The 23,476-nt window shown below is 34.4% G+C and overlaps 2 protein-coding genes across 2 annotated transcripts; both read left to right on the top strand.

The window, feature by feature from the left end:
• The first annotated feature begins 257 nt into the window (after positions 1-257).
• Positions 258-14,581, top strand: LOC125663171 (tripartite motif-containing protein 45-like). The gene is made up of 2 exons (XM_048895472.2): positions 258-359; positions 13,108-14,581. The coding sequence occupies exon 2, from the start codon at positions 13,121-13,123 to the stop codon at positions 13,988-13,990; it is 870 nt and encodes a 289-aa protein (XP_048751429.2). The 5' UTR covers positions 258-359; positions 13,108-13,120; the 3' UTR covers positions 13,991-14,581.
• Positions 9,927-10,547, top strand: LOC125663172 (uncharacterized). The gene has a single exon (XM_048895473.2). The coding sequence runs from the start codon at positions 9,927-9,929 to the stop codon at positions 10,545-10,547; it is 621 nt and encodes a 206-aa protein (XP_048751430.2).
• Positions 14,582-23,476: the final 8,895 nt, after the last annotated feature.

A 23,476-nucleotide genomic window follows, 5' to 3' on the forward strand; every position in this document is an offset into this window, starting at 1 on the left:
TACATGTAGAACAAACAAGTTTTATAACGAATTCGTTGTATTTGAATTATGAATTCGCTATAAACGTATAGCGAATTACGCTTATAGCGACTTTTTATAGATGGTCCCCAGAAATTCGCTATATCAGAGTTTTACTGTATTCCGGTTAGATACGACATTTAATTAAATGTATTTTCATTGGTCATGAAAGGGGTTAAGATAATGCACAGTAATCGATCTGTTGTGAATGTTCCATGTCACTAAACATTTTTTTCCTGTTGTTAACTACTTTCGTTTTGTTATTCGTGTTACTGAGCTAAAGCACGTCCATAACAGATATTTTAAAAAGTCCTTTGGATCACAGCTGTAACCTATATCAGGTATAGTTTGGATTAGTAATGTACTGTGTTTCAAATATTACTTTTTAAAACAGCAGCCACTTGCAGAGAAATGAATTTTGTAAGTTAAATATATGTTGAGTACAATGAAAACAACACCATTTCAATGACAAGTGAAGATTAAGCAGTATTTTCGGCCATATTGAGAACTCTGGATAATTACAATACTCCAATAACGTGTCCGGTTTTGTTACTTCTACAATGCGTTGGTTCTATTTCGTTTCTGTTTTTTTTTTATGCTGGATGAATTACATTACGTAGGTTGAAGAGAGAATGAGAGACTTTTCAAAATGTTTTTTTTTAAAACTTGTGTATTAAATTTGTAAAGTTTATCAAACAATCACCAGAATATGAGGTTCGTGTAAATACTTGAATTTGACTTTTCCTTTCTTTTTTACCTCACCTGAGCTGAGAGTGGAGTGAGTTTTTCTGATCACCTTTTGTATGTCGTCTGTGCATCCATTTGTCCGTACACTTGTCCCATTTTCATCCTCTCCAAAGAAAGTAGGCACATTGCAACCAAACTTGGTACAAATCATCCTTGAATGAAGGTGATTCAAATTCGTTTAAAGAAGAGTCATGCCCCTTGACAGGGGAGGAAATGAAGAAAAGGCAAAAATTGGGTACTTTCCTCGAGATCCACCGGGCTAAAAGAATTGGAATTTAATTAAGTAGATGAAAGTTAGTTCAACTCCTGGTTCCCGCTTGTAAGGCGAGGACACAAAAGGTAATTAAAGTTTTATACGCAAATAAATGTTTTAGAATCTTCTCAAGAACAACAGGACATGATTAGTTATATCACACATGTAATCTGTAGGTATCCTTAGGTTGTGCAGATACAAGTTTGTTTAATTTTGGCCCTCTGCAGTAGGGTGAGGCCACAAAAAGGGATCGAATCATACGTGAGAATGTTTAGGGGGAATCTTTTTCTCAACAACAGGACCGTGATTAGTCATTGATATGCAAATATCTTCAGGTAGTTCAAATTCAAATGTGTACAATTGGGAGGTCTTGTGGAGGGGAGGTTTAATGGAAATGTACAAGAAATGAATTCAAACAACTTGATTTCAAGGGTAGCAGGCCCAAATAGATCAAATCCAAATACAAATTTTCCCAAGTTGTGTGGATTCAAGTTTCTTATGCTCATGTCATCGTTGCAAGTCACGCCTATTGTCCCCGTTTTAAGGTATGGTCGGTACTACAGGACTAAGTAACCGTGGCTAGAGACGGTGCGTGCATGCATTCCTACGTGACATTACAAAAACGTTATTGAAACGTTTTTGATAAGAGAAACTCTTTGTTTTACTATTTAAAAATATGATTAAATGATAAGAATGAATCTTATGATTCTTTTCTTCATGGCGGTATCAAATGAAAAATTGGACGGAAAACTTCTGAACTTTTCCATAAATTTTCCCGTTGATACCGCAATAAGAAAAGACTGATACTATTCATTTCTTAAGTCAACATAATTGTCATGCATGTTGACATACTTTATTTTGCATGTAGGGGCAGAATTATGGGGTGTTACTGAAACGTGGAAAGGAAATTAAGAATTAGAATGACAACACCAAAAACTTTGGAACATATCCTTTATTTCTATTAAAATCATTTTGTAGGAATTAGTTTACAAGCGGAAAAACACTTCTATCATAAAATTTTAAACCATATTTTGATTAAGTTAAGTTGAGCGTTTGTTGAGTTTCAAACGCATTTTACAAGAATCTTGAAATATCGACATTGACAGATGTTAATTTTAAAGGAAATGCAAAGAATATACAGTGTTTATATGCATCAGCCACTCGTGGCAAAACCTTTTTTTAACATACAATATTGTATGTGTATACTTCCAACAGGGAATATGTATGTATATATAAGAAAACAACGTTGATTTATTATCTTATTGCAAATCAAACACCCTGTGTTTAGATTCATTATTTTTTAACAAACAGAGACTTGGTGACCTTGGCACTACAATCCTAAATAGGGGTGACTGCTGGCAGTTTATTTCTAAACTAAATACTTGTATCTTATCATATAATGATGTGATGACCTTTTAATTCCATTCAAACTTAAGATCATCAGTTAGCATTTTATAGCTATTTCATATATCATGAAATAAATCTGTTAATTCCTCTTTTAGTACTAGGGTAATAAACTTCACTCAAGTTCGGCAATGTTTCGATCACAACACCCCCACCCCACCCCCCCCACCCCCCGTTCAGGTTTAACAATAATCAGCAGGGTATCGGTACATGTAGGAACTTTCACTTTTATAAGATATAGGCAGGATATCGATTTCACTTTACTTAAATCGATTTCAATTGAGGAAAACCTTTTATACATAGAGAACATTGTTAATTTTTTCTCGATCTTTTTCAATGTTCTTTTCAGAGAGGTGTGCATGTGAAAACCTCTTATATTCGTTGGATAGGCGCCAAACCATTCTTAAGGTGGCAGTCGGAATAGAACTTGAAACGGTTTTAATTATAAATGAAGTCATTTTCAATAGGCCTATACTTTTTGTAATCAACATACTGTAACAATAGAGGGTGGGGGTGTTTCATAACATAACAAAGCCGGGAACAGGGGGCGATACCCACGGACACGTGCGGAATATATTTCATAATTAGTTATATAGTCATTTCAAAATATTTATATATATGCATTAGTATGAAGTATATGAAACCATAGGCATTCCCGTGAGAGACGTTAAACAAGAAACCATAGACGGATCCAGGAATTTGTGAAAGGGGGGTCTAGCACTTGATCTAGGTACTTTTCACAACCTCCACCCCTACCCCATTTATCTGCTTTGCTTGTGTACGTAACATCATAGGGGAAATCTTAAGGTAGTTTTTCTCCATCAAAATGTTTATTTACTACTTGTTTTCAAAATTCTAGTCATCCTAACCGCAATACTCTGATGTGATTTTGCATTGAAATTAGAGAAAGGCTGATTTAAAGGTTATTCCCATGAGGCCCCCAGAAGCTCTGGAATAAATGGTGCAAAATCCTATATTCTGAGAATTTCCTGACATTCCGAAACCTTTATGTTACATATACTTTTTAAGAATTCTTAAGTGATACTTGTACCTGACGAAAATATGATAACAGTGTGTCGTCTTATTCATCCTAGAATAACATGTAAATGATATGTACACTGTTGTTGATACATGTGAACGATGCAATTACATGTAAATATCCATCTTTCATATCATTTTGACCTCAAACACTCGTTAAAATTTATTAACTCTTAAACGTTTTCGGTCCGCAAAAAAAACGGAGTCCGGTCTGGACCCCCTGGACACACACACACACCCTCCTCTGGATCGGTCCTTGTAAAACGGTGGATTATGAAGATGACTTACTGTTATCTCTGTAATTTCTGTTCCCAGTGTACTTAATTATTTTGATTTTACAAAAAAAATACTGACCTCCTTATCACATTATTGCATATAATATTTCCGTATTTAGCAAAACCCAGAAATGTGGATTTTTATTAAACTGGGCGCGCATGCGCCAGCGATTATTAGGAGGGTACTCAAAAGTCTTCCAATCAACGACACCTATCGGCAAATTAATAAAGTATTCAGAACCATTCTCTCACCAGAGGGCACGTTACGCAGTGTGAGGAGCGCACGGAACTCTGGGTAGAGAATGATTCAGAACAAATAGTGTAAGGAACAATAACTCTGGGTAGATATTTAAAATGTCCTCCCCATGCAATTGAGTTTCTGTCAAAATACCGACGCAGTATCATATATTTCTTTAAAGTACTCTGAATAATATTGTGCTGCAATAGCAAACAAATGTTTTGTGACACGTTTTGAAACGCGTAGCGTAGGATATGAAATCCGTGTGGGTTGGAAGATATCGCGTGGTTTGGCTGTTTGTAAACAATCATCGGATGTTGCTGAAACGTGGAATGTGAAATGGAACGGAACGTAAAATACTGCATGCTTATTTGATATTATGGGGGTGATCAGCATTTTGTAAAATCAATAGGCTTATTGTATTAGGAACAATGGCAGCAGAAATTGTATTGACAACGGGATCATCCTTATGTTCCACCGTTTCATATACTTCATAAGTTATACTTAATATATATACTTACATTGTACATGGTATATGCATGTACGTATTTTTAAATCGTAATAACATATATTTAAGCAAGCGCTTGAGTATACTACCCCTTTTCCCGGATTTGCCATTTTCTGACACCCTATCACCCACCAATTGTGACAGTATGTTGTTTAACAAATATAAAGAAAATTGAAAATGAAAAAATAAAATACCGAAAAAGAAATAACCCGGCTTTCAAATCTTATTATTTCTTTCATGGTATTCACCTTTAGAAATGAATTTACAAACCTATCCAATTAATAAGAGGTTTTCATCCCCCTGAAAACAACATTGAAAAGATAAAGTTACAATGGCAACCTCTTTTTCTGTTCTTCAGCTGTTGTTTTTGCTATCTCCCTTTTCTTGTGAAAATGTAATCGCCATTTGATAACTTATTCTTTCCATTCTCTGTCCATAGATATTGCTATCATAGTGCCGCAATTACGATATTCTTATGAAACACTTTCTAACTTTCGTACAAACATTTACTTAATGCCTCGTTCACACGAAGAATTTAATTCGTATCAAATGTAAGTTATTGCAAATTAAATCTGAACCGCGTTCACATAGAAATTTCAATGCGCATCCGTACGAACGCGGCATAAACTTAATCAATTTATGTTGCAGAATATTTTAAGAAGAAATGTTTTACCGCTTGTAAAGAAATTCCTGAAATTTTGATTTTGATGACATTAATGTATTAGCCCGATTAAAAAAATCTTTACTGCATAATTATATAATTTTAAATCCCCATTAGTCTTGTGTAAAAAAAATCATTAGTTGCCTTTTTAAGGATTTAATTAACGGTTTACAATAGTCTTACAGTCCAGTGTTGACAGAAATATTATCGAGAAGCTACATACATAATGAGTTTTTCACGCCACCCACTCTCCTTGAAAAGGAAAAGAACAAAAGTAAGAAACGAAGAAAAACAAATTGATCCGATCCATTAACGGACTAGTGGCATTTGTTAATACCGGTAATTTCAAGGGTGCTATGAGTAATTTGGAAATTTTGTTCAAATGAATACCGATTGGTCACTGCGTCATATATCGGTATATTTCTTTCAAAAATTAGAATGTTAGATATCAAATCTGGAAAACTTTCTTTAATAATATTTAATCATGCAGAAAACAAAACAATGTTTCAAGTTTTCCTTTTAAAAAATCATATGACTTCGCTGCATTTGTCATTTCTATTCATCATTTTGACTACATTAATATCAACTTTGTCTGATCGCGAAATTTTATGAAAACAGAAAAGATAAGCATCCTCTTAACCCTTGACAGCAGTGCCATTTTAAAATGTGATGGCTGTTTTTTTTAAACGAGTACAGTTCAATGTTTAACTACTCAGACCTCCATTCTCTACTGAAGACAGATTGAAGCATCATGTGAAGAATAACTGTGATTAAGTATTATCTTATATACGTGCTAGATATTCCTCATTAAAACGTATACTTACAGGTTAGTGGGTTGTTTTCACCGTATGTGTTTAATTGTAATTTATAACATTTTTGTTATGCAATCCTTTGTCTTTTTAGGCTTTTATATAGAAGAAAGTCCACTTGTAGTAAAAAGGTTACCTGTAGGTGTCCAATAAGTTGACAATTACTGTCCATTATTTTTAAGAATGGACAGATACTGTCCGTTCTTAAAAATAATGAACAGTAATTGTAAATCTATTGAACAGTGCCAGGTAAACCCTATAACTTATTAGACGTCTATAGGTAGGCTGAAAATAAAAGAAAGACAATACGTTTGTCAAAAAGATACAAATTCAATTTTAAATTCCCAACAAGAATCAACACAGATATCGGAAAAATCAATAAAACACTTAATGTGATATTTCCCCTTAGTAGAATTTTCTGCTTGAACTTTAAAATTTCCTTCTTTTAAAATTCCATTGGCCATTATTATTGATATTCATTAATATATGTATAAAGACAAAACCTACCTGCTATGTTATGTTTCGTTAAGAAAACTATGTGATTTATATATTTTGAATTTCCCGATCCGGATTTTTTTTCTGTTCCGTTCACAGTTTTGTTTTTGTTTTTGTTTTCATCGGACCGAGTATCCTACCTGTAATTTGTATGAAATAGACTACTGAAGACAGATTAACAATATCAACTGTTGACTGTACATGGAATGAATCTACCTCTGTTGATATGTCACATTACCATACATCATACATATATTCATTGTAATTGCTGGGATAAAATCTAGAAATTCACTTCAAAATCAAGGATTATATCTCCCTCATGCGTAGCTCTTATCCTTGGACGAATTTGGCTCCAATTTTTTGGGGCACGCTACTTTTCCTTTTAGCTCTTACAAGTTTTTTGTAATTTCTAATTTTCAAAATTTTGGCTTGAGCATAGCTAAAGAGATTCTTTGTCGAAATGCGCATCAGGTGCATCAAAATTAATACCGTATAAATTTTACATTATGATCCTTGGGTCGAGGCCTATGCTGGTGGACTGCTAGTCCCCGAGGGTCTCTACATCCCAGTATCTAAGTACTTCGTTACTAGCTTGAACATACGGATGTATATTTAATTGCTGGGATAAAATTTTGCAATATTTTTCAAAATTAAGGATTATATCAACCTCATGCATAGCTCTGATCCTTGGACGAATTTGGCTCCAGTTTGTTTGGGGGGTTTTGGCAATTTATTTTTCCATTTACCTCATACAAGTTTTTAGACATTTAAATTTCCAAAATTTCGGCTTGAGCATCACTAAAGAGATTATTTGTCGAAATACGCATCTGGTGCATCAAAATTGATACCGTATTAGTTTTACATTATGACCCCTAGGTCGAGGCCTCTGCTGGTGGACTTTTAGTCCCCGAGGGTCTCTACAGCCTATATAGTAGTTAAGTATTTCGTTACTAGCTTGAAAATACGGATGTATATTTAATTGCTGGGATAAAGTTAAGAAATTCTTTTCAAAATTAAGGATTATGTCTCCCTCATACATAGCTGTGATCCTTGGACGAATTTGGCTCCAGTTTTTTTGGTACGATACTTTACCTTTTAGCTCTTACAAGGTTTTTGTCATTTCGAATTTTCAAAATTTCGGCTTGAGCATCACTGAAGAGACATTATTTGTCGCAAAGCGCATCTGATGCATCAAAATTGGTACCGTCTAAGATTTACATTGATAAGAAAATGAAAACAGTTATAAGGCTTGTGGACGTTGTTGTGTATTACACTTATGTTCGAAGTGTGTTCTGGTATAACAATTGTACTGTTATCATACTATAATACTAAGCAAAACTATTTAGACCCTAACTTTTAAAACGATAACGTAATGTGATTTTCAAATTTGATACAATTATCTTACAAAACCAATATTAGATTTAGATATTTTTTCTTTGTTCAAGTAAATTGAGAATGATGAAGTTTTATATGAAAATTAAAGAACATCACAATACATAAATTGTTTTGGAATCATTTGTGATTTGTATGAAATAGACTACTGAAGGCAGATTAACAATATGAACTGTTGACTGTGGAAAATTATATAGATCTAAGCCTAATTTTCTTTCTTTTATTATCAAGTACCTCATTTTAATCCTCGCATAGAGTGCCAGAGGCCCCTGGATTGGACACATCTATAGCACAGTAATTACAAAATCATATACATGTGTTAATTATTATTACAGAAAATAATGTTATATAGTACATCATTATGTATAATTAGAAACAGGGAAAATCTGCGATGATGTTGTTAAATTCAGAAATTTGATTTCATAGCCCAAGGTATTTTAATTCTACATAAGAGGGTTCATCGTTTGCCCTGTGATACGCTACTAGAGATAGGACACCTCAAATGATGGGTTTCTAAGTCATATAAAGGAGTCGTTGTTAAATAGTGTTATATAACATATATGAATATTCATAATGTACAGTGGATGCGAAATGGTGCTTAATCCTCACCTGGGGCATCATGGATTGGATAAATTTATATATTACAAGTTCTAGGAATAATTAAGAAATTGTTTGAGAAAAGGAAATTTTCTTCCGCATGTATTAAGAAGTTTGATACTAATAAATTGAAAATTATCAACAGTTTTAAAAAATACAAGATACATTATGTAAAATTCTAAGTGGGATTAATTCGATTTAACACTTCCTTAGAATGTGACATATATTGAGATTATACACTTTTATTTGATTTAGATAATGATACATACTTTTGAGATTGAGAACCCTCTATGATCGCAATATTCCTATCTACGTGTCGGCCTTGGTTAGTTGGTTGTGCATTGATTCCGTTTTCGTTTCTGTATTTGATGACTCAATAGTATCACTCAGGATGAAGAGAGGATGGGAAACTTTTCAGATTTGTTTTTAAATTTGCATAAAAAATCATTAAAGGTTTATTAAACAATAAAGTGAATTATCAGGGGCTGGCTTTAGTGAGACTGACCAGAATATGAGGTCTATTTCGGCGTCAAATCTAAAATACTTGAATTTGACTTTTCTTTATCATCGTCATATGTTTAGCTCACCTGAGCTGAAAACGCATACGATTTTTTCCTGATCGCCCTTTATATGTCGTCAGTCGGTATCCGTCTGTCCGTAAAATCTTCACATTGCCATCTTCTTCTCCAGAAAATCTGGACATATATCAATGAAACCCGGTGCAAGTAATCCTTGGTTAGTTTAAATTAAGGTCCATGCCCCCTTAAAAATCAAGAAAAGACAAAAATAGAGTGGGGTCGTTAAAAAACTTCTTCTCAAGAACCACTGGGCCAGAAAAGTTGACATTTAACTGAAAGCTTTCTGCCATAGAGTAGATTCAGATCTGTAAATTTCCTGGTTCCCGAATGTAAGGTAGGCCATAATAGGGTATTAAAGTTTTACATGCGATTCTTACTTTCCATTTCGGTCGAGCATAGCTATTGTGGGATTTTTGGTGCCTAATACTTTCGTTTCATATTACACGGGTAACACTTCTGCGGTGATCTTGTTTAGTCGGCACTCTGAATCAATTATCATACCCAAGGTATCCATTGATGAACGTGCAATCAACAAATCAAGGGTCAGGGAATCAAGGCAGATATCACTAAACAAATGCAAACTGCCTATGGGATTAAAAAATAAACACGACATCTGAGACTCCAAATAAACATAACTCATAATATTTGTTTTTAAAATAACTTTAAGAGGTTCGCACCTGGCATTTGAAATAATGTCAATTTTCTGGGAAGTGTATTTTTAATTTCTATGTTGAAGGAGAATTAGGAATCTGATAAGAAAAACCGGGGTCACAATGCTTGTTATTGAGCTACAGTGTTCTAAATATGACCTTTTTTCCACTTAAAATTTCTTAAATTAAACTTGATTTGTCTGTTGGTGTCAACACAATATAAGCAACAGAAATCAATCATTACATAAAATAGATACATAATCATGTCGCGCTGCGCTGGTGCGGCAAGACCAATAGATGGCAGACCAATGACGGAGGTTGGTATTGGTGACAGCACGCTTGAAGTAGTGACAGACTTTTGCTACCTGGGCGACATGCTGCCATCAGGTGGAGGCTGTGAACTCGCAGCAGCTACACGTTGCAAGGCTGCTTGGAAACAGTTTAGAGAGCTGCTACCAATCCTAACCAACAAGAACCTAGCAACAGCTACTAGAGAGCGTGTCTACTTTTCATGTGTCAGAAGTGTGCTGATGTATGGCTCCGAAACTTGGGCTGTTTCTGCTAACACTAAAAAGAAATTGCAGTGTAACGACAACGCAATGATAAGATGGATCTGTTTGGAGAAGCCTGAGCAGACCATTCCGTTTGAATCCCTCCTCGCTCAAGTCAACTTAAAAAGCCTCGCAAACATCATGCAGAAGAGCAGACTGCGTTGGCTGGGGCTCGTTGAGTGCAGCACTGGCTGGATTGCTCAAGTCCGACAACTGAAGGTACCAGCAGAGAGGACCACTGGCAGACCCAAACTGTCGTGGGAGGATGTCCTGAAGTGGGATAGGAAAACCCTGGATATGGATTCCATCAACCCTCATCAACCCTCATCATAGACAGGAATGGAGAGGAAGACTTAGATCGAGACTGGACAGTCAGGTCCCACCCTCAACAGAGGATTAATTGATGGCCTGATCAACAGATAAACTAGATATGATGATGATGATGATGATGATGATGATGATGATGATAACAATACAGATAAAAAAGTTTAATACAAGTAATGGAAATAAATAATGACCTTTTTGCACTTGATATACGAAAGAATTCATGATATCAAATTTGAGAGTTTAAAAAGACATATTAATAGGAGTAATGTCAATTTCTTAAATTTCACATAATGTTCAAGGTCTTGTCTTAAAATTCAGAATGGAACTTTAAAACGTAATGGTTGGAGACCAAATTCTTAAATTATTGAATTTTTATACAATATTTCAAATATATTAATTGAGACTTTTTTTTAAGAATTTGTGTTCTATTTGGGAAAATATATCAACCAAATTAATGAATTACAACATTTGACCTAGCTCTAAGCCTCAACTACTTGTATCATAAATTATAGAACTGAAATACACGTATAGGAGTACATGTATAAAAATGGTAAAGATATATTAGATGAACCAGAAATTGTAAAATCGCGCAGATTTAGAAGTTTTGGATTAATTAATCCTTCCGCCAAAAAATATATTCCCTGCAAAACCCTCCAAAATTTGAATTGACTAAAAAAAAATTCAACTGGATAGGGTTCAGTAATAGATGTGTACTTTGTTTGCACCAATGGGATCAGTATTGAACTAGTAAATACATAGTTGTAGCATTCTGTGCAGTTGTGCTCAAAAGCTTAGGAGCTAACTTCCTTAAGGGAAAACTCTTATTATCAGCAATGGTTAAGACTTTTCTGAAGGTAAATACGTTATATACAAGATACGGGAGGTAATCCTAGTCAGCATGATAGAGCAAGTAAACACAAATCATTCGAAGGGATCTATCCGCGAAATTTAAATCATTGTAAAATAGCGAACGATAAAAAATGCGAAATATTTAGCTCCGCGAAGTTAAAGTCCATTACAGTATACAGGGAAACTATTATAGAATCTTCTTTTCATGTACGTATATGTAAAATGCAAGCCTTTCCTAAGTAGTACAGTTTCAAGTTGTTTCAAATTGTGGCCCTTTGAAGTAGGATTAGGCCACAATAGGGGATCAAAGTTCCACATGAGAATATCTAGGGGAAAATCGCCATCTTAACAAAAGCAGGGCATCATTAGTCATATTGATATACAAATATCTGCAGGTAGTTCAACTTTAAATTTAACTTTATTCAATTCAGAGACCCTGGGGGTAGGGTGGAACCACAATAGCAGATCAAAGTTTTATATGGGAATATACAGGAAGTCGATTTAAACAACTTGATTTCAAGAGTAGCACGCCCACACAAAAATCAGATCCAAATACAAATGTTTCCATGTTGTGTGGATTCAAGTCTATGTTCCTGCGACTATTGTTGGGGGCATATGCTTTTGTCCTATCTGTCCAAAACTTTAATTTTGCTCACAACTTTTGAATGGTAAGTGATAGGACCCTACATTTTACTTGTGACAATACTTTATTTTTAACCTTGTGACCTTGATCTACTTTTAAGAAAATCTAAGTTATTCAATATCTCGTTAAGTTTCTAAGTTAGGACTTTCATAATTTGTCTCTGGATTTCGTATGGTAAGGCCTTACATTCTATACATACTCGTTGACCTTTTGAACTTAACCTTGGAGTTTGGTCTAGATTTCAAAACTTTGACCCTACTCATAACTTTTGAATGGTGAGTAACAGGACTCTCATAATTTATTGTATTTTTTGTAAAATCAAATTTTCGGTACCAACGTTTCCAGTCTTGTGACCTTGGAATGTGACCTACTTTTAAACAAACCTAACTTATTCAATATCTCCTGAACAATTTAAGGTATGGCTTTTATATTTGTCTATATATATTTTGCAATTCAAGGTCTTTCATTTCATACCATGCTCTATGACTTTGACCTTCTCAGAACAACAAGGTCATGCTAGTCATATTGGTGTTGATGCATCCTCATGTTGTGTGAATTCGCGATCTGTTATTTCGTGACCCTTTCGGCCTGTGTAGGGACAATATCGGGTCAAAAAATTTCATGGGAATAAGAATTTAAAAAAAAAAATCTTTACAAAATCACAAAAGTTGAACAACAGTAGGGCCAAGGTGACTAAGGTGAGCGATGTGGCCATTGGCCTCATGTTTTGAAATCTTTGTTTTGTTAGACTCATAGGTGTGACATGTATTAAACATTATGATACATCTAAGCATTAGATGGAATGTACTCGGGAAGTTTTTACATCCATTGTATTACTTGTAAGAGTAAATTTTGAAGGAAATATGTTTGTAGTTTCATATGGAAGGACATTTTCGCAAGCACTACTGAAGGTGAGAGTAAGCGAATACTTGCCTTGCGAAGATGACAAACGGAATGAACTATGTTTATTACAACACGTGCTTGTACTTGTGGTCTTGGGTACTCTTGTCTCAAAATGTAAAAGATTTTAAAAAGCGTTGGTGAAATGTGAAGTGCAATATTTTCTTTTTGCAGATCACAAACACAAATGGCAACAGCTCCATCGTTTGCCCAGCACTACATTGAATGTGACAACTGTGAGGAAAATCCAGCACAGTTCGTGTGTAAAACATGTTCGGGTCATCTTTGTGATTCATGTAAGTCAGAGCATGAGAGGCGAAAAATAACCCGAAATCACGATATCATACACCTAACCTCAGAGAAAGGGGATATAATGGAACGGTTGTATTGTTCAAAGCACAGAAACCAAAAGCTGAAGTGTTACTGCTCTCCCTGCCAGACCCCAATATGTACCCAATGTATGATGGAAACTCATAATGGTCATGAAGTGGAAAATCTGACTATTGCCTACAACAGAATCAAAGATGAACTTCAAAAAGAAAACAATGAGATAGAGACAATACTACTGCCGAAATATGAGGAATTGCTAGCGATGGAGAATGAAAAGGAAGCGCATATGTCAAAGAGAACTGACGACGTGCAAAAGCAAATAGAGAATCATGCAGATAGGTTGATCAACAGATTGACAGCAATCAAAAAGAAGAGAGTCCAGGACCTTCGACAAAAGGAGAAAAAGGCACTGGAGTCAGTTGCGAACTCCAAAACTGAAATCGAAAGCCGAATAAAAGCATTAAAAGAAATCAAAACCCAAATATCAAACAACTTAGGTGCAAAGCCAGGGGTTATATTTTTCAAAGTTACAAATGGCAACAGATTAAAGAAAATGCGAGAATATTCAAATCCAATTGAATATGAACTTAATGACTTTATTCCTGGAGAAATTGAAAAGACGACATGGGATATCGACTTTGGGAACACCCCTAGATTTAGGGAGCCGTTATTGACGATGGTAAAGAATATTTTCAAAGGAATGCGTTTAGATCAGAGGAGAAACTAGAGAAATATAATGACCGAGGACGATAATTAAACAAATTGAATGATTATGTTTTGTTAGTCGAATAACAAACCATACAACAAATCTATCTCATTGATAACTATTTCATCAATGAAAATTCTATTATACAGTATCTTTTCTGTGAAACAAGCTATTTTCGTTTTCCGGAGGACTTACGGCAAAGACCAGAGATTTTGATTTGGTTTTGAAAATGTGTCCGACATCATGTGACTGACAAGAATCAGCAGTGCACTTTGTTAGAATTTAAATGGAAACCGTTTTCCTTCAATACAATACTTTTAAATTCTGCCTAGAACTATCATTTAGAAACATTACAAAATATAAAAAAGTTAGAACAATTCCGTAAAGAATCTTTATCAAATCATGACGTCAACACGTTCATTTTCATTGTGTTGACACGAGGTGATATTGTAGATCTTGATACAGTAATTCTGTACCTCTGACTCAATCAGAAATGTAGGGGGCGTGATATAGTCACCACTGTAGATAGTCCTTGGTTTAATTCGTAATAGTTACAGACTTTCTGTATTCAGGCCGATCTCATATGTTCATAAATCTAAAGAACTGCCAACGTCACTTTTGTTTCGCTGCCTACCTTTGGGTCAATTTTGAAAGCTTTCTTTCATTGAAAATGGATATCAACGACAAACTAACAACTCAACTTCATGACAAATGGAATGACTTCAGCTTCTCCATTGTCAACGTCCCATATTTATATGGTAATATCCCATCATCATCTGCATACGGTGTTTTATCTCTCAACTCATTCGATACGCAATAGCTTGTTCTGTGTATGATTAGATTTTAAATCAAGGCGGGCTACTGACAAACAAGTTGATATTATAGGGGTCTCATTTAAAGTCAGCATCCCGCAAATTATATGGTCGTTATAATGATTTAGTTTAGATCTTCGCTTTGATAACTTATCACATCTCTGGTGTGCCCAGGGGTCCGTGTTTGCCCAGCTCTGTACATTGGATTTTGTATTGCTTGTATGAGTTACAAGATTGATCATCCTTCGTTAGCTTCACCTTTCATTACAATGTCCTCGTTGTTTTCCAATTCAATTGACAGGGACTTCCACACCACATGCAGGTGACAATGGAAAATAAAAAGTTGACGATGTACAAACCGAAGTCATCGCCTCTTACGACACGCAAGGGGAGCTGAAGACCTATTCTAAGTCGGATCCCCATGTGCTCTGATTTTAAAAGATTTTGTCTTCAATTTTCATTCCCATGAAAAACGTGAAAAGGGGCCAGATATAACTAAACATGAATTCATGCAATATGGAAACGCCTCTACATCAATATGTCTGTTCTGATAGAATGTAAAGGTCACATAGATTATGGCATGAAATGAAAGTCTTTCCACAAGTAATCTACAAAGTAGATACAAAATATAAAATTTTGATCCGAAATTAGTAGGGCATATTTTTTGAAAGGTGGTCATACTCCAAGTTGAAGATGGGGAAATCAAAAACTATAATATCACAAAGTTTTGCTATAAAAAACATCTATATGATATGAAAGCCCTTTCTTTAACAGTTCAGAAGATATTCAATAGGTTACGTTTTCTTAAAGGTAGACCAGGTCACAATGCCAAAGATTGTGGCATGAAATGAAAGGACTTGTAAAAAGGTCTACCAGAATAGTTCAGGATATCTTCAATAAGTCAGTTTTGTGAAATGTAGATCAAATTTTAATGTGACTAGGTCAAATAACATAGCATCAGATGAAACGTCTTATCATAAAAATCAATCTATATACAACATATGGCAGCTCAATCTTGAATAACCCAGGAAATATTTAATCGGTTTCAATTTCTTGAAAGTAGATCAAACTACAAAATCAAGGTTAAAAGGTTAGAAACTTTGATACGAAAAAGGGGTTTGTCACAAGAAATGGTATATATGGCATATGAGAGCGTTATCGCTTCCTATTTAAAAGCTAAAAGTAAGGTTACATGCTTGAAATTTACTTCTAACTCCAAGGTAAAAGGTCATATACGAAATGTAAAGACTTACCATAAGGAATCTTTATGCAAACTATGAAAGCCATACTTTAAATAATTCAGGAGATATTCATTGTTATTTCAGATTTCAAACATTTCGGTTGAGCATCACTGAAGAGACATATTTGTCGAAATGCGCATCTGGTGCATCAAAATCGGTACGGTATAAGTTTTACATTATGACCCCTGGGTCGAGGCCTCTGCTGGTGGACTGTTAGTCCCCGAGGGTCTCTACAACCCAGTAGCTAAGTACCTCGTTACTAGCTTGACAATGCGGATGTATATTTAATTGCTGTTATAAAATTTAGACATTCATTTCAAAATTAAGGATTATCTCCCTCACGCATAGCTCTTATCCTTAAACGAATTTGACTCCACTTTTTGGCACATTGTTTTTGGCTATAATAGCTTTAAAACTTCATTGTTATTTCGGATTTCAAACATTTCAGTTGAGCATCACTGAAAAACATAATTTGTCGAAATGCGCAGCTGGTGCATCAAAATTGGTACCGTATGAGTTTTACATTGAATATGTTAATTATTCTCTAATTTGTATCAATTCTCCAAGGTCATAAGGTTATAAACTTTGTTACCAAATGGCAGACTATCTTACAAACAATGAACAGAAGGACAAAATATGCTCATCACTATAGTCGAAGGTCATACAAAACCTTTAATCCACACAACCTGAGAACATTTTCATTTGGATTTATTTTAGTGTGGTCCTACTGCTTCTTAAAAGAATTTGTTTCCATTAATTTCCTATATATTTCCTTACAAAACTTTGATCCCCTATGTCAGAAAGGTTTATGTAAATTTCCACTTTTCTGGCTTACTCGAAAAAAAGAAAGATTTTTTTTTAGAATTTGTCCTTATATACAGACCCTGAAGCGTGCTACTACACCTCCAAAGTGTTTCATTTCCTTCCGTGCAAACCGGTCACCGTTCCGTGCAGACCGTTCGGTGTTTCGTGCAGACCGTTCAGCGTTCCATGCAGACTGTTCACTGTTCCATGCAAATCGTTTCGTGCAAGAATCGTTCCGTGCATGATCAACCCACACCTATAGAAACGTACATATCCTTCAAACTATGCCCTTAGAAACGTACAGATCGTGCAAGTCATTTCGGCATGGGATGTAGAACAGATAAACATGTTGGGAATTTCCCCAATTATTTCAAATTATGTCTAAGACGGGCTTTCAACAATGGAAATCTGCAAATAATCGAAAGAAAATAGTTTATTACATTATAAAACCACCAGGCAGAGGAAAATCCAATACCATTTTCTCCTCCTTGATAGTTTTTAGCAGGTGCAGAGACATGTATATACACTATGTCTGCCCTCGTAATCTTTTTACTATTTATTTAATTTTTATTTATTTATTTGGATATATGAATAATTTATTTGTCTTGTTACATTAGTATGATCAAGTTTCTCTTTTTAGATAAAGAATATTTTCATGAAAATCGTTTATCGGAACTGTCTATATAATGCAAAGACCGACCTGTGTAAAACTTGTGTATTCTACGCAAATTACAAGGTCCTTTTTTAAACCACAATAGAGGTCAGCTAATCCGGGTATTTGAAATTAACATTCGCACAGAAGGTATGAAAATCGGCGGGGGCAATTGAAATATAAAAGGTGTTTATATATTTTGTCTCTCAAAAATGAATGCAGTTTAGTCTATAGGTTTAACGTAGTTCCACACTCCTGTGACGTCATAAGATTGTGCAAAGTCAATAATTTAATGACTGGAACATAAATTTTTTTGGAATCTTTTTCAATAGTTATTGTAAAAAATCTTGTTAGCCATAAAATATTTCAAAAGTCTTAGTTATATTTGAATAGTCAATGATGCGTTTCAAAATATTGACTCCAAGGACAATAACTCTGTTTTCATTAAATTATTTATCAAGTCCATTATGCAATAGATTTCCTATATTTTTTACAAACATTTTACCAAGGTGATAAGGAATTATTATCTGTGTCTTTTCATGAAATTACATAAAATTTTAATCCATGAGTGGTTTTGAATAGCTGAGTTGTATGGTGCCAGACTTAGGTTGGGTTTTTTTTTTGGGGGGGGGGGTATACATACTCTGGAAGCTATATATTTGAAATTATTAAGGAAAGGTATGGATTTTTTTTTCATAAATAACTATAACAGATGTACATCTACTAATATAAACAGAAAAAATGATATGTAAACCATGCTATAAGGAAATTGTGTCCATATTTGTTTGTTTTTTAACATTTTGGAGAATAAGGCTAATTCAATAATTTTGCACTTATTATACTAAAACTTGATGAACATATTGAAAATGACATGTGTTTTAGTTATTGACATGTTTCCTGATAAATAAATGCAATTTAAAAATTTTGTTGTTGTTTTTATTTTAAAATAACAACAGATAACTGTTTCCAATGAATTTCATAAAAATCTACATAGGGGTACATTACTTCAGTAGTGTCTGTTATGAAAATAAATCTGGAAATCCTTAACTAATTTGCCTTTTCTCATTACTCTGCATGTTAATCTATTGATTCCAAACAAAACAATGCTACCTAAACCCCAAAAATCCAGGACTAAGGACCCACCTTAAAATTAAGGCAAATGCAACAACCTAATTAAAATTGGATGTTAGATCCACTCGCATATCTGTTAATCATTACTGTAGTTAGTCATTATTTCTTTTATCTATTCATTTACATGATTTATTTCTCAATCTTTTTCGATCATATTTTGATTGTTTCTTTTTGTTTTGTATATTCCCTTATTATCCAAGGTGACAGGTTCTTATCGACTATCACGATTCAACCTCCTCCAGCCCGAGAATATGTTCCAGTCTTACGAGAATTTTTTAAATCATTTTATCTGTTGTCATACACGTATGTAAAAATGTATAGGTTTATTCAACATCTGTCTTTGAGAAGAGGCCTGGAATATACAAATTGCACACGTGTTTAACGGCACTCAGGTTGAATGTACAAAATTAGCTATACAGACGCGACTTTTTCAATGAATTTGATAGAGCAATGAATAAATAAAGTTGAATTATAAATATTCCAAGACGATACAATTTATGCATCTTTTTCCTTTATTTCCGAAGTAAAAACGATTCATTTCCTTTTATTCCAACGTGTTCGTAAAGTCATTCAATCATTCCTTGTTTAAGCTAACCCCAAGATGAAACAAATAATGCCAAAAAATCAAAGCGTGCAGGTCATGCCTAGCGTTTCGTGCAGACCGTTCACAACCCTCTCCCTGCCCAAAAATATTTCAATCTTTCCTGACGGGAATTTTCTTTAAATCATTTTATCTGTTTTCATACACGTACACATGTATATAAAATGTATTGGTTTATTCAACATCTGTCTTAAGGAAGAGGCCTGGGATATACAAATTGCAAATGCATTTTAACGACACCCAGAATGCATGTACAAAAATAGCGAAACAGACACGACCATTTCATATTCAGTTTCAATGAATTTAATAGAGCAAAGAATCAATAAAATTTGATTAATCAATATTCCGTGACGATATAATTTTTGCATATTTTTCTTTTATTTCCGAAATAAAAAAAGAGAATTCATTTGTTTTCATTACAACGTGTTCATAATTTTTGATCTAATAAACAAAAATGAAATTTACTGCGTCGTACATGGGCAATAATTTTAAAATGAATCATCATTTCTTTTTCAACCCTTTTTTTAAATATCTAGAATACTACAATTATATTGAAACTATCTGAACCAAATAATACCGAAAAAAATCAAAGCTTGCAGACCACGCCTACCGTTTGGTGTAGACAGTTTACAAAGCGTGCAAGCAAGGCCTACAAAGTGGCCGGTGTTTCGTGCAAAGCGTTTCGTGCAAAGCGTTCACCTTTCTGTGCAGACCGTTCAGCGTTTTGTGCAAAGCGTTCACCGTTCCGTGTAGATCGCTCAGTGTTTCGTGCAAACCGTTCACCGTTCAATGCAAGAATCGTTTCGTACCGTCCCATGCAAGTGGTGTACTAGTACGCTTCAGGGTATGTAGCAAGACATTAACACATGATACAACACAATACAACACAATATAAATGTCTGTATTTTTGTGGTAGTTAAGACATCGCTATCGTTGCCGGTAACGTCCTTTGTAATTCCGTCCACGCTTCCTTGTGTTACCAAAGTATCTAGTCAGCACCATATCCCATGGTTCAGTGCGACAGACAACATTAGCAACATCACTACATGTAACATCCCTACAACTTTAAAAACGATAGACAAAATCGCTATAACATTCAATAGCGAGACAGACAACATTAACAACATCACTATAACATGTATATATAATGTATAATATTCAGCATCTGTCTTTGGGAAGAGGCGTGCAAAATACAAATTGCAAAGACACTCAGAATGAATGTACAAAACTAGCGAAACAGACGCGACCATTTCATATTCTGTTTCAATGAATTTAATAGAGCAATAAATCAATAAAATGAGATTAATCAGTATTCCGTGACGATATAATTTTTGCATATTTTTCTTTTATTTCCGAAATTTAAAAAAATCATTTGTTTTCATTCCAGCGTGTTCATACCAAGTGTAAAGCCTTTTTCGTTATGAACACTTTCACTTTATTGTCATATGTACTCATATGAAATTCACACGTAGTAAGAAACTGCAATAAATAAACAAATTCTGAATACAATGCCAATGAAAAAAATCATACACATTGTTATGAATTCTATAAACCCAGTTTGAAGGTACAAGAGAGAAAATTATTGAACATCAATAAGCCTAAGTTTAGAGTTCACATCTAGACTGATGTACTGGTATTTGAGCAGGAAATGTAACATAATGTACTACACATTGACAATGTTAAATAAAATGTGGCTTATGCTGCCGAAATGACTAGATTTGGAAAATTAAATACTGATATCATGACGTAGCACATAAGTATAACAAGTGCAACAGACATAAACATGTGATAACCTAACTATGACACTTGTGCGCTACCATACATATATAAGATCAACGAACATGTAAACATCACAATTCCTATTTTGTGAAAGCAATGAAAGAACAACATGAAAATTATTTAAACCCAATATAAACACAAACAATATGAGAAACTTACTCTATGTGGGGGTAAGTTGTGCAAAAATGGTGAAAAGGCACCTCTATTTACTAAAACCGCCATGCAGTGATTCTTCAGTTGGGCGGAAACAGTTACTAAACGTCAAATTGGCAACGGACTCAATCCTGAAAATACATACCTTGACTATAACGAACAAAGAAAGACAACTCAATGTTGTGACATTACATGAAGTCATTGATCTAATAAGCAAAAATGAAATTTACCGTGTCGTATTATCATTTCTTTCTCAACCTTGTTTTAAAAATCTAGAATACGGCAATTATATTAAACTTATTTGAACCAAATAATACCAAAACAAAATCCTAGCGTGCAGACCCCGCCTACCGCTTCGTGCAGACCGTTCACAAAGCGTGCAAGCCACGCCTACAAAGTTGTCAGCGTTTCGTGCAAAGCGTTTCGTTCAAACCGTTCACCGTTCAGTGCAAGAATCGTTTCGTACCGTTCCGTGCAAGTGGTGTGGTAGTACGCTTCAGGGTCTGTATCAGAATATTTGATCTCCTATTGTGGCCAAACTCTATCACCGGGGAACATGATTTGAATAAACCTGAATCTATACTACGGCAAAAAGCTTTCGTGCAAATTTCACTTTTTCTGGTCCGGTGGTTCTTAAAGAGGTTCGAACATGACATTTGGCGTAATGTCATTTTTTGGAAACTGTATTCGCAATTTCTACTTTGAGGGGAATTGGGAAACTGAAAAGAAAACCTGGGGTTGCAATGTTTGTTATTGAGCTACAGTGTTCTAAACATGGCCTTTTTGCACTTCAAATTTATTCAATTAAACTTGATTTGTCAGTTGGTATCAACACAATATAAGAAAAAGAAATCAATCAATACATGAAATAGACTACATAATCATGTCTTCTAACACTACAGATAAAAAAGTTTAATACTAGTAAAGGAAATAAATAATTACCTTTTTGCACTTGATATACGAAAAAATTCATGATATCAAATTTGAGATACACAAGTAGTAATGTAAACTAGAATTTCACATAATTTTCAAAGTCTTGTTTTCAAATTTAAAATGGAACTAAAAAAGTGGGAGTTGGAGACCAATTTTTTTTATTGGCGAAAATGTTGAATTTTTATACAAAATTGCGAGTAAATTAACTTAAACTTTTTTAAGAATCGGTGTTCTATTTGGAAAAATATATCAACCACATTAATAAATTACAACATTTGAACTAGTTCCAAGTCTCAACTACCTGTATCATAAATTATAAAACTGAAATACACGTATAGGAGTATGAAAATAGAAGATATAATAGATGAACCAGAAACTGTAATATCACGCAGATTTAGAACTTTTTGATTAATCAACCCTTCCGTTACAAAATATAGTCACTGCAAAACCCTTTCAAAATCTGAATCGACACATTTTTTTCAACTGGATAGGGTTCAGTAATAGATGTGTAATGTATTAGCACCAATGGGATCAGTATTGAACCAGTAGATACTTAGTTGTAGCATCCTGCACAGTTGTACTCGAAAGCTCGGGATCTATATTCCTTTAGAAGATTTTTTAAAGATGTTCTTTATATTCGGATATAAAACTCTGATCCCCTATTATGGCATAACCATCCCCCAGGACCATTATTTTAACAAGCTTGATTCTACACTATGTAAGAAAGTTTTCATGTAAATTTCAATTATTCTTCCTCGGTGGTAGATTTTTAAATGTCCCCTCCCTATATTTGTCTTTAATTATTACCTCCCCTTGGAAAGAGGTATGGCCCTTCATTTGAACAAATCTCAGTCCTGTTCACCCAAATATGGCATATACCAAGCTTGATTGAAATTATCCCGGTGGTTCTGGAAACAAAGATGATAAAAGTGAAAATTTTAAAGATAGACGGACGGATATACCAATGACAAAAAGTGATCGGGAAAGCTCACTTGAGCTCTCAGCTCAGATGAGCTAAAATGTAAAATATTACTTTAAGTTAGTTGCCACTGTCATTGAATATTTGATTTTCATTAAAAAAAGCGATGGAAACTTACTAAATATATTTCCCGAATGAGTAACCGAGGAATACGACACTTGACGCAATTATTCAACCCCATTTCATTCGCAACAACTATGACATCACAAATATTGCAAATTCTGCATACCTTACACACTTCAAATATTTTCCAAGCATTAAAACATATTCATAAAAAACAATTGAACTAGTATATAACTATAAATTCAAAAACGGACCCTGGACAAAACAGAGGAGGGATCAGATTTAAAGGAAGAGTAAGATTTCCCTATTGACCAGTCATGTTCGCCGTGAACTCCTATATCGGATCAATCCATAGTCAA

Source organism: Ostrea edulis, chromosome 8 (assembly GCF_947568905.1).
Source record: "Ostrea edulis chromosome 8, xbOstEdul1.1, whole genome shotgun sequence".
Taxonomy (NCBI): Eukaryota; Metazoa; Mollusca; class Bivalvia; order Ostreida; family Ostreidae; genus Ostrea; species Ostrea edulis.

Excerpts from the sequence above, each read along its gene's own strand:
- LOC125663172 (XM_048895473.2), top strand. The coding sequence starts at position 9,927 with ATGTCGCGCTGCGCTGGTGCGGCAAGACCAATAGATGGCAGACCAATG.
- LOC125663171 (XM_048895472.2), top strand. The coding sequence starts at position 13,121 with ATGGCAACAGCTCCATCGTTTGCCCAGCACTACATTGAATGTGACAAC.